Here is a 13190-nt window from a genome sequence, read left to right on the forward strand (position 1 = left end):
ACAGGGACCATACGCATTACTCGTGGACCTAACTCCCAAACTTGTGACTCTGCACATTAAGCTCTGCAGTCGGACCGTTAGTGTCAAAATTAAGAATAATAGAAACTAAAAATTGCATTCTTTACGAGCTGCGAGAGAGTTCACATGCGGTGAATATGTCTTTCTATCATCTGAATGTTTTTCTTTCTCAGAATGGGGTGATTAGCTTTGGGAACACAAGCCTGTTTATTGAACCTGTAGCTGTAAATGCATCTGCAGAAGCCTACCAGGATAAAGTACATGTTGTGTATCGTTTCCGAGGAGATAAACAAATTTGTCCTATAGAAGGTATTTTTAACTCACCAGTCAATTGCATATTCAACAAAATTCATACTACTTGTATCAGCAAGGTTGATTTAACGTTTAGCCAGCGTACTACTAACATCCATACAAAATTAACTTTAATTGTAAACCTCTTCAGTAAGAGGTTGTGGTCGTAGAAATAACAATTAAAGTTATTTTTGTTCAATCTATCTATGTTCTTTGATTATGTATGTCATGTTTGATTTCAGCCGAGGAATTCGAAAACGAGTTACATGTTGCGTATGGAAGACAGAAGCGTTCCGCAAAGACCCGATTTATCGAGACAAGACTGGTTGTTGATCCAGCCATGTACCATTTTCATAGAACTCGTGATAACGCCATAGCTTGCATATTGTAAGTCAAATAATTACACGTGAAAAACATGCAAGTCGTACATATAGATAAATACAGTTGACAGACAGATAAACATAAATAAATTAATTAATTGATATTCTAAATTTAAGAACGGGACAGATTATTGTTTTAAATTATTAAGAGAAATGGTCTGGTTCTTAAGTATTCTCTCATAGAGGCTTTTTAACGTTTAGAATTATGTGTGTAATCTATGTAATGTTATTGACTAATTTATTGTATTTTCTTAAGGCAAGCAAGTTGTACACCCACCCTAGCATCGGGGCTAAGATATACTTGACGTTATCTGAATTACTCGTTATCCAAACATATAATGTAAGTACGAGGGATGTTCGAAATGAATTGCTTATTTCTATCTAGAGACTTCAAATTTCAAGTTAGGCCAAAAGGGCTAATTTCATGCCCTCGAAGTACTCCCCGTGGCTAGAAATGCAAAGTTTCAGCCGATGTATCCACTTCTTGAAGACGTCACGGTACGCTGATTTGGGCACATTACTAAGGTACTGACGAATGGCAGATCCAAGTGCCTGTCGGGACTGGTATTTTCGCCCAGCAAGGAATGATTTCAATTCGGAAACAAAAAGAAATCACATGGGGCAAGGTCTGGGGAATACGGGGGGTGAGGCAAAACAGTTACTTTTTCTTTCTTCAAAAACGCCGTAACTATTGCGGAGGTATGAGCGGGAGCATTTTCATGTAGAAGACGGACATGTTTAAAACCAGTGGCAGGGCGTCGTTTCTGATAATACTTTTTCAGTTTCTTCAGTACTACGTCTTTGTAGTACTTTCCGGTGATGCTTTTGCCCTTTTTCACCGGCACTTTTATTGCGACTCCATCACCAAAGAACGTTTGGCCCAGATCTTATTGCTAACCTTTCTGACGGGCTCAAAATAATGGACCCAGGTTTCATCACCTGTGACGACATTGGCAAACTGCTTTTTGTCATATTTTGGAAACATCTGAAGCAGCTTTTTGGCCACTTTAACCCGTTGCCTCTTTTGCTCATCAGTCAACAGATGTGGCACCCATCTAGCAGAAATCTTTCTGACTTTCACATGCTTCTTCAAAATAAGGTGAACCGTTGATAGTGATATGCCTACCTTTCGTGCATTATCACGAAATGTAAATCTGGCATCTCCTTCAATGATTTCCTTTATTTTGGAAACGATTTCTTTACGAGATGCAGATTTTGGCCTACCTGATTTCGGTGCATATTTGATGGACTCTACACCAGACTCAAATTTCTTTTTCCACCGCCGAACTATGTCATAAGACACACAAGAAGGTCCATAAGCAGTAGAAAGTTCAGTCATCAGCTGCTTCAAAGAACAACCAAGTTTTGAGCGAGCTTTGATGTAAGCCCGTATTTCATCTTTCTTGTCGACGCTTCTACCAACCATTTTTACTACAGTGGTCAATGATTGCGTGTATTCAAATTGCAAATTGTATGTCTTACACTTAGTCTAACATGTACATTTATACACCGTTGTGTAGGTATTGAATAACCCTATACAGGTAGGTATTGTTTTTTATCGTGCCCCACGTGGATATCGAGCTAGAGGACAATAAGCAATTCATATCGAACACTCCTCGTATATGTATATCGTTACGCTATACATGTATATAGCTAAAATTAATACTATTTCATCTAACTTCTTAAATAACAACATGAAATATATGCCATTCTGACATTACGCTTCAGTTAAGGGACGATTCATATCTTATTATAATTTATTTTATTCCACCTTGCTTGTTTCAGGACTTTGCATCAGAACTGACAGAAAATGCCAATAAGACACTTCAGACATTCTGTGATTGGCAGTCCGGTCTAAAGAATAAAAAAGCAGACTGCAGCGTTCTATTGACGAGGTATGTCAATCCATAGTAAACTTGACATAAGTAATTGTTACATCCCTACGAATGTTCTGCCTGAAATACAGTCCTATTTCACTAATGAATACAAAAGATTGTATTCTAATCTGTTTTAGTTGAGATTATCCTTGCGTCAAAATTCATTGTTTCAAACGAGTTTTCAGCCTTGTTTATCTAAAAGTATAGTCCATTTTGGCTGATATAACGTAAGAAAAAGGTATACGATGAAATAAAAGGGTCATTAAAGCAAGTTTCTTGATTTGCAAGCGGGCCTGGCAAAATCCACTCGTGCCGAATACAACATTGCATATCAAGAGGCTGTTATAATAAACGTTTCCCATCATAACATTGCGGCCTGCAATGCACAGAATCTGTTGTCCTTTCTGCAAGGTTATGGTGAAGAGATGTCAAAAGGATCTTAATAATTTGCTCTTTTTCCCAGACATTTCCTATCCTAGTCATTCTTTGTAACCTTTATTACGTTTCATTTTAATATGACAATCGTACTCACTAGATAACTTCAGGGTACTGTGTTATTTAACAGGGTCAGGAAGATGCAATAAGATTCTTGTCCAGTCATTACAACACTGTGGCTGAAATGCAATGCACAGTATCCATTTACCTTTCTTGTATGTCATTGTCAGGTGGGATTAAAAAGCTCTTTCTTCTTTGATACACTTAATACGAATTTACCTACACTTGGTAGACATATTTATCACTCAGTGTGGTATGAATTGCCAGTGATTCGTCGTGTTTTCTTCAAGGTCAGAATCACGTGGAATCACTTATAGTGTGTAATGCTCAAAGTTCATATTTCTGTCTTAAAGTCAATGTCACAAGGAGACGGAAGGATTAGAAATATTGCACTTTTTAGCTTGGTTAATGCTTTTGTTATTCATTTTTTTTTATTTAATTTTAATTTTGGATACCTACCATAAAAAAACCCACAAAAATCAACCAAAAAAAAAAAAAAAAAAAAAAAAAAGAAGAAAACTTGGTGAGCGAAGTTTATCCCAATAATCTTAATAATTTTTAAAATCTTAAACTTAGATTTTAGAACGGCAAATATTCAATTTACGATAACTTTGCCAATCAATCTTGTACAAATTTATAACTGATAAAATTTTTATGTGTTCATTAGGAGCTGAATGCAATCCATACAAAGTTTTATTATAGTATGTGCTATGAAAGAGTGGAAAGAAACTTCAGCTTTCTAAAATCAATGTCCAAGTGTAACCTTAAACGTTAATAGATACGGGCCAAATGCTCCTTCGTCAATGTCTAAAGAGCGAAACTGTTATTTTTGCAACGAGCTTTCTTGTTATGTCTCCCGCCACACAGTGATGTGGGAGACATATTGATTTACTCCTGCCTGTGTGTCTGTCTGTCACAAAGCTTGTCGAACATTTCTCACCCGATCTTCACCAAATTTCACACTTAATTGGCTCTGACCATAAGACCTCGGCCAAGTTAGATAACTAGCCAAATCGGCTCAGGCACTTCGGAATTATGGCCCAAAAAATCCTCAGCGCCCATGCGCTTTCGTGCACCCAAACCGTACCCTGTACTGGGTGCAAGAAAGCGCCTGTACAAGAAGTATATGGTACATTTTGGGTCCAAGAAAGCGCGGACTGACTTACTATTTAGATGATTAGGCAGTTGTAGGAAACATGCGCTTTTCTCAAAAGCATCTCTAGTATAGGACATATTTATATAACATGTGTTCAACTGCAATATACACTTAGCTTTGGAAAAATGGTTCATTCAGCAGTGTCGACTACTGCTTCTGAACATTTGCCAGCTTTATTGAAATCTTTGCATAAAAAGAACCGTTACAGGAAAGTTGAAGTATATGCTGGCCAACAGAAGGTAGTGGTCTCTAGCGCCGCTTCATATCGTTAATAAATACAATGTCTCATCTTATTATAAAATACATTTATGTGAGATTATTATTCAAAACAATCTCATATTTCAGGCTGGATCTTGAGGATGACTATGGTAACAGTGGCATAAATGGTCTTGCACACTTAAACAAAATGTGTAACAAGAATCTGAAGTGTACGTTGGTAGAAGATGACGGGCCCATAATGGGAATTACACTGGCACACGAAATTGGTCACTTGTAAGATGTATTGTAGTCGTTGCAGATCGCATATTTGAATGCAATAATTATAATTTTCCATCTTAAACGTTTATTTTTTCAACACTTAATGTATATCGTTTGTTACCACATAATTTATCATTTAAAACGCCGGTGCTGATGCATAATTATCTTCCTCAACTTATACTAATGCATGTGTTTTGAAATATAATCATATCTATAAGTGGCAGCGTTGGATGTGGATCTATATCAAATTATACATGTATTTATGTCTAGTATAGAATTAGAATCATAAAATATGAAAATGTGCTTAGGAGTATGACACAATTTGCATATATATGACTGGTGAAATAAATGATATATAATTATGCTTAAAATGAATGGGACATATTTAGCCATATTGATATTTTTACCAAGGATGGATTAGCCGCAGGAAATAACATATATTTGTATGTAGACAGGGTATGACTCACGACAAATAAACAGATGATGTTGGTATAATGTCTGCAGGCGGATGGAGCGGTAACGAAGCGTTTACATGGTCTAACCAAAGCGCCATTGAGTTACAGCGGTCATTTGCGTAAGTCTCATTTGGTGTGTTATTCATATACGTATGCTTTGTCCGAATCATGTTATTGTAATACATTTTATATCATCATTGTTTTTAACATAGGTTAAGAGCTTATATGTTTTGATAGAAGTCAAAATACCAATAGTACGTGAAAACACCGTGCAGCTGACAAAAGTAAAAAGAGATAAAACGTTAAAACTAAGTTCTGATTATTTGTAGGTCTAGAAGGTTGACGTGTATAAAGAACCGACCGAAAGACTGTAGAAAACAGAATGGAGTTTCCTTTGCCAGGGACGTTGTATACGGCCGATCAACAGTGCAAAATGCGGAGTAACGAGAGTTATGTATTCTACAGAGCTGATAACAACGTAAGTAGAAATATATTAGATGCAACAAACTGTCTTTGCTGTGCATAGGTGTATTACATTCGAATGATTTTATAGTATATCGCCTTGATTACAATTGTTGAAAAATCAGCCGTGGTAATATCTCGTTTATTAATGTGCAGTAAACTTCGTTGGATACATTATCTTCCTAGTTGAAATAAGTGATATCATATATTCAAGGTAGCTATATCACCTTACACTTTCGAATTCACGGCTGTTACACTTTGCGTAGACTTTTGCTGATTCCAGAGATGCAAATGTATCAAAGAAATGTGTACAAATTACCATTTCTAGTCGGAAACAGTTACAATAGTTTATTATTTAAATAGTGAAAACAGCTTCAAGGTACTTGCATGCAACAATGCTATACCTGAAGAGCGTGTGCATGTTATTTCTTCTATGCCATACTTGTTTCTTCAAAAATTCATCTAAGGTCAGTCTACGCTTCTGATTGAAACTGTTGTCTATGCCGAGTGATATTTCAGATACCATTTGAAAAAATCATTATTTGAAAGTGCAATCTTGCAATAATGTTTTGATATCACGTCATCTATCGAACATACATTCTGGCATCTCAAGTTCGTTATTGTTACATTTCTAGTTCTGAAAATAGCACACTTGTAAGGAAGCAAAACTATTCGATGTATTTAATAATTTTGACAGAAATTCGACCCTTGCCGAAACATTATATGTCGATTTCAAGGCAACCAGGCTTTGCGGTTTTCTTCACCATTTCTAGACGGTACTGACTGCAACAATACAAGAATGGTACGATAACTCTATTATGATATTGTTTGAACTATTTTTGAATAGTTCATTATCTTTTGCGTTTTCGTACATTTTGAAACAAATATGGTTCTGGTATCATGCCTTTAAGGACCCGCCACAAAATAACTGTATTCTTTGGTGTTTTCAAGATTGTAATTAGATCTATAACTGTTTTGATTGAAGTGCGGGTGAGGGTGCCATATATTATATCGTTTTATTGAATTACACAGTACTTGTTGAATACCATACTTTGCTTTTATAGTATAATATAGTTATCGTATATATGTTTTAAAGCTATACTGAAAAGAAACTGATTGAGCAAGAAAGCAGTCGGAGATGTGAAAACACATTAATTCAGAAAGTGTCTTAATTTTATACCTGATATCCTGTTGTATATCTGTGCCATGTATTAGCAGAATGAGTTTCAATGAGTTTATGTGGAGTTAAGTAGGTCACTAGGATGCAAGTGATTCTACCTTTGTGATCCGTGCAGGCTGATCATGGTCTGCACTGTTCGCTATTCAGTCAGTAACTTTTCAGTGAACAATCCTTTAAATAATAGGTGGTACTGTCCAAATTAAATGATGGACTAGTCCATGTTAGAAATATAGAAATATAGCAGGGTAAAAGTTAATATACGGTCAAACGTCTCATACTACATTTGCTTAAGAACATTTTGCTCTTTATATAATATAAAGTCGACGAGAAAGCTTTCTAAAAGTTATATCATATCCACAAAAAAGTAATATCATATCCACAAAAAGTAATATCATATCCACAAAAAGTAAAAAGTAATATCATATCCACAAAAAGTAATATCAGATTCCACAACGGAATTGAATTATATATGACATATCTTAATAGAAGGTACGATCCAGAAGGGTACAGATATTTTTATTGTACAACAGTGGTGTATACAGGGAAAGTGCATACCAATAGATAAGGAACACGAGTCGATAGCACCAGTCGATGGCAGTTGGTCGGCCTGGGAGACAGATTATTCCGCCTGCAGTAGATCCTGTGGCGGTGGGTCCAAATAAAGAGACGATACTGCAACAACCCGCTGTATGTATACAACTTATATCTGTTTAGCGATTATGTTTCTGCGCTCAAAAGATATTCTTAAAACTACGATTATAAATTGCTTTTCATTATGTCGTCAGCTGCTCTTCTGTCATAATATAACTAACAAATAATCAAGTCTTATCGTCTGATTAACCACGGTTCAGAGTTCAGATGCGTAGGAACTGAACCACGAAGGCGTTAACCGTGGTAAATAAGATAATAAATCACAAGAAGGCCTTGATTGCTTTCATTCTGACGTGCTTATTGACATATTTTAATAAATGTTATGCTGGACTTAATTTACCCGAGGAGTAATGCATCGGACGTCATGCGGCAATTTGACGTCATAATTGCCGTCATAATGCTCTCTTACTGGTCCGCGCGTCAATCGTTGTTTATCGCAGAATATACAGAGCTTGATTTCCTTCTTTGTTTAACTGGAAATCAAACCGAGTCATGTTAGAATTTGTATTCTAATATGGCTAACAATACTTTAATCATCACAAAATGTTATGTTGACTTCACGCCAACGTGATATTTAGCGCCATGTACGCATCAAGAAATAGCGCTTTCAAATTTCATGAAATATTTTTCTTAATAACGTGTTTTAAACGAAATGTCACATTGCACAAATGTTTTGATCAATATATACACATACTGAATTAGTTATCCGCTTTGCTGAATAATTCGCAATAATTTTCGCTTAAACTGAATTTTGCCGCAAGACGTATTACCGTTTCCGGTCCTGGCGTGTTTTAACAAATATCTATTATTGGCGTCATGCTTGCGCGAAGAAACAGTTCCATTATATTTGATATAAATTTTGCAATAAAGAATATACTAGAATCGAAATAATTTATAGCAAAACAGTGCACCCTCGTTAAATTATTACACCCGACGTATAACCGCCCATCGAGTATAAATAGTGATAAAGCACTGTTTTGCTATAAATTATTTCTTAAATCAAATGTTATTACTCTGTTATATAAACACATCTGTTATTTTTTAAATACGGGTAAAGATCAAATGGGAATATAATGGTAGAAAAAGTACAAGATCACAGTCTGCTTTATGAAAACCTGAAGAATCATATACGTATGTAAATGCCGTCAGAGCAACAACAATTCACAAATAATGTCCTTGCAAGTGGTTGTCATGGATTTTAGCATAAATCATACCTTGTAACGCAAAAATAGTCCGGTTTAAACCTCAGTTAACAACGATGCCAATAATTTATATAGTCGTATTCGAATGTATAGTATTTAATTCCTACCTAGCTATTTTCTTACAGACAACGTAAACAATGATACAAAAACGAAATTTACCTCATTAATAATTAATTTTCAATCATATTATTCATTCATACAGTAGTTAATGTAGCCACTCTGTATCCCAGGTCTAATATGATGATTTTAATAAATTTTAGTGGTACATTTATCAACAGTCTATTCGATCTAATGAATAGTCTATGTTGTACATGGTAGTTTAAACAGTTTTTAAAAAATTATAGTCCGCAGTATGCAGGAAAGGACTGTCCGGGATCTTCTACTAGAAGAAAGATATGCAACATTCAGGTAATTGTCAGTGTCAGGATATTCCGCACTTATTTTACTCTGTATTTATTAACTTTATTAATTTTTGAGGCAGGCTGAGATAGGAAGATTGTATAAAGGCTTCAATGTTGAACTCAGTTTATTTGTACTTATTTTATACTCTTGGTCTGCTATACTTTTCTTTACACACAAAGAAGTCAAGGATATAAGTTTATGCCTAACTCATTGTTTCTGTGATATTTAATAGCATAAAACGCAACCAAGCGAAAGGAAAAACAAATTTTGTTTGATTTACATAATGAAATATGCAACACCCCTAATACCTCTCTCAAATCCCAGGGCAGAATTTACCGGAACTTTATTATCCCCCACCGATGAAATCGGGAAGGGGTATTGAAATAGCGTTGTCCGTCAGTCCGTCCGTCCATGCGTCCGTCCGTTCGCAGCCATTTCTCAGTAACTAGCTGGAAGAGTTTCATGAAACTTGAAACAAACATGAAACAACATACTGCGATGATGCCCGTCAAATTTTGTTTTTGATTGGTCAATTTCCCTTAGAATTATTGCCCTTTATCTAATGGAAAATGCCCAAAATTGTCCGTTCGCAGCCATTTCTCAGTAACTATCAGGTAGAATTTCATAAATTTTGAAATAAACATGCAGCAACATACTGTGATGATGCCCGTCAAGTTTTGTTGGGATTGGTCAATTTCCATTGATTTAATGAAAAATCCATGTTTGTAGCCATTTCTTGGTAATAAGATGGTAGAATTTCATGAAACTTAAAATAAATATTAACCAACATTTTTCGATGGTGTCTTTCATTTTATTTTTTTCAATTGGTCAATTTTCCTTAGAGTTATTGCCCTTTAATTGTTTAAAAATCTACAGATTTGTACATAACAAACCAACCAATTGGTAAAATTTCATTAAACTTCTTTCATTCTTTTCCATGAACATTTATTATAAACATGTGAAGTTTTGTACCCACACCTGGTCACTTGCCTTGGTCACACCCCCTCCCCCCGAAAAAAAAATCCTTTTTCCTTTTTATTATTATTTCTTTTCAAACCTTCCATGAATATTGATCAGCATGCAAAGTTGTACCGTTCCCTCACCCAACTCTTCACTCAGTCTTGCCCACCACTCCGATCATGCATCCCCATCCCCACCCCATTTTTTTCATCATTTTTAATTTTCCATCAATATTTATACTCAACCTTATGAAATTTTGTACCCTCACCCTTCCCCCCTCCCCCCAAAAAAAACATTCATTTTCTGTTAAAATTATTTTGACTAATGAAATTATTTGCTTCTTAGTAACATCCTTAACGTTTTGCCGCATATATATTTTTGCCATTCCTTACCACAAGCCCTTTCGGCGGGGGATACCAATTAGTCGAATTTGCTTGTTATATATAAACACGCAAGACTATGATCCTAAAAGAATCAGTTTTACATGTCAGAAGCTGTACTTATGATGTGCACACCTATGAATATAAGTTTACACACTGCAAAATATAAAGTTGTCAATGATAGAACTTGTGTTCTTTATCACTATATAATAATGTCTTAAAATTTGTGTGTAAGATTTCCACAGCGTTCTTGTATGGTAAAAATGTCACTAACATTGATATGTCTTTCAGCCTTGTGATTCAGACTACAGGACTTTGCAATGTTCCAGATTTTCGATGGATAAATATTCGCTCTCGATGATACCAGCACTTGGATCTCTAGGTAGGCAATTATAGGCACATAAATTAAGTTTGTCTGCAAGTTTGCAGGATCACATTCTTCCTCCAAGAAAATAGATAGATGAAGCCGGCTTAGATTGCTATATTTTGCCACTTTTCTGAAAATAAAGAACCGTGCTATTTTGTAATTGATTTGTAAATAGAAACTGAATTAGAGAATCGAAATATCTCCATGCACTACATACCTATGTAACAGGTTTGATCACAATCTGACTAAAGTACTTGATCTTCTAAACGAAGATCTGAGAACGACCCATTCACATTCGTCTTCTGTATATTTTGGATTTTCAATATTGCATTTTTTATCTTCGCAAATCTATTTTATTTGAACCAATCAGACGACTTGTTCGAATGTCAGAGTGTAAGAAAAATTTGCAGTCAGTCCAAGGTTCGAACCCGGGAGCCCTCGCTAACAGAGAAAGTGCCCTACCGACTGAGCTAACCGGCTATCTGTTCTCTAACGACATAAGAATTGTAGATATCAGAAACCAAGGCTTTTTTTAGCTTGCAGGATGTTGTAAGTTAGCTTTTGATTGGCTAGCGGAAGGGTCGTCAGAACGAGGCTACCAATAGCTCGTGTTCAGATCCTAAGCGTAGCGTAATAGGATATGTACTTTAGTCGGATTGGTTTGATCAAAATGTGGAAACAATATCGTAGAGACTTATACGAACAAGAGAAGTAAAACGTGCTAATTAATTACGGGATAATCTACCAATATATTTCTGTAAACCACTTCAAAGCATTAATTAATAAATAAAAAATAAAAGCTACTTGTACACGATCTTGGCCCTGTAAGTGACTGGGTACGCTTGTGTTGCAGAATATTAGGATCCAACAAAATACGATATCATATGATATTCTGACATGATTATAATGCTAAATTATTTGTTACCATTTCGAATTTTTGGAATTATTTATTTTTCATATGCTGTCGTATAGTGAAAATCTAGTTTCTTTTCAGGTGATGAGAGCTGCAGTGAAAGGTGTCTGAGTGATACAGCCATTACGTATAGACGTAAGAGTTACGCGGACGGCACTGAATGTCTCTTAAACAAGGCTGTACCTTTCTCTCGCTGTGTGACTGGAAAATGTCTGGTAAGTTCTATACAATGTCGAAGTAAGAGTTACGCGGACGGCACTGAATGTCTTATAAACAAGGCGGTACCTTTCTCTCGCTGTGTAAATGAAAAATGTCAGGTAGGTTCTAAACAATGTCAAAGTAAGTTCTAAAGCATTCACTGATTATGTTTAAAACAAGATATGAAAGAAGATAGAAATGTGAAATCTGAAATGTACAGAGCGGTTCTTAGTGAATCTGTAGAAACCCATATAATGTTTGGACTTTATTTACTCATTGATGACTTTGTCATGTTTGTAGCAGTCTTTTAACTTAAGAAGGTACTTTGTCGTTTTCATTTTCGGAGTCGCATTTATATTTATGTGACAGAAAATTGACTATTTCAGACATTTATTTACTTGTTTATTCATGCTTTTGCGGTTTGTTATGTATTTTCAACATTACCTTGTTAGCTTTAGGTTCTTTAAAATCTCAACTGTGTATAAAATATTTTAGTTTTTAGAAACGCGTTTTTGTTTTTCTATTTCTATGTTCCTGTTGTTTCCTTTAATGTTTGCAAACAGAAAGAACTGCGACTGTCATTGACCATATCTATATGCTTTCAAACAAGACATTTACAATAATGTAGCATTAACATGTTTGTAATCGCAGGGGAATGTGACTGTTTAAGTTACACAACAGTATTTACATGAATACCCAATGGGAACTTTATTTAATTTCTTAGGACACGTTTCAATATTCACTTGCAAGACAGCCCGTCCCTTGTTGTGATACGGCTAACCATCTTGGTTAATATGAAGTTATCCCTCAAAATGTAAAAAAATCTGTACAGACGGTTTAATTGGACTACTTACATTGGAACTTTGTTTTAGTGCCATGGTCAAATATTTATGTTTTTTGTTTTCTAACACTGAAGGTGTGACCGTTTTATAGTTTCATAGACATGTAGAACTCCTTCCGCTTTTCCCGTTTTGTGTTTTTTTAAGTAGGAGTGTATATGAACAATACAGAGCTAATCCGTGTATTTCATTCAAACAGGACTTTGGATGTGACGGCTATTCCAGTTCGGGACTAAAGTATGATGAATGTGGAGTGTGCAACGGCAAAGGCACCACGTGCAAACAAATATCCGGAACTTACCATGAAGATTATGCTCCACACAGTAAGCTTTTTTTATTTAAGTTAGACAGTTCAAAATTATTTATCCTAACATTTTTGATTTTAGAATGTTTTTACCTTTTCACTACGAATGCGAGAAAAATAAATATGATTTTGCATGCATATGTTTATACACATTTCTAGCATAAATTTACAGTGCTTTTAAAG

General features: G+C 35.3%; 1 protein-coding gene across 1 annotated transcript; it reads left to right on the top strand.

The window, feature by feature from the left end:
- The first annotated feature begins 5148 nt into the window (after positions 1 to 5148).
- Positions 5149 to 7472, top strand: LOC128548938 (A disintegrin and metalloproteinase with thrombospondin motifs 18-like). Its single transcript, XM_053524667.1, has 4 exons — positions 5149 to 5268; positions 5479 to 5627; positions 6309 to 6413; positions 7322 to 7472. Exons 2-4 carry the CDS (start codon positions 5532 to 5534, stop codon positions 7451 to 7453), a joined length of 333 nt encoding a protein of 110 aa, XP_053380642.1. The 5' UTR covers positions 5149 to 5268; positions 5479 to 5531; the 3' UTR covers positions 7454 to 7472.
- The last annotated feature ends 5718 nt before the right edge of the window (positions 7473 to 13190 follow it).

This window comes from Mercenaria mercenaria, chromosome 15 (genome assembly GCF_021730395.1).
Source record: "Mercenaria mercenaria strain notata chromosome 15, MADL_Memer_1, whole genome shotgun sequence".
NCBI lineage: Eukaryota > Metazoa > Mollusca > Bivalvia > Venerida > Veneridae > Mercenaria > Mercenaria mercenaria.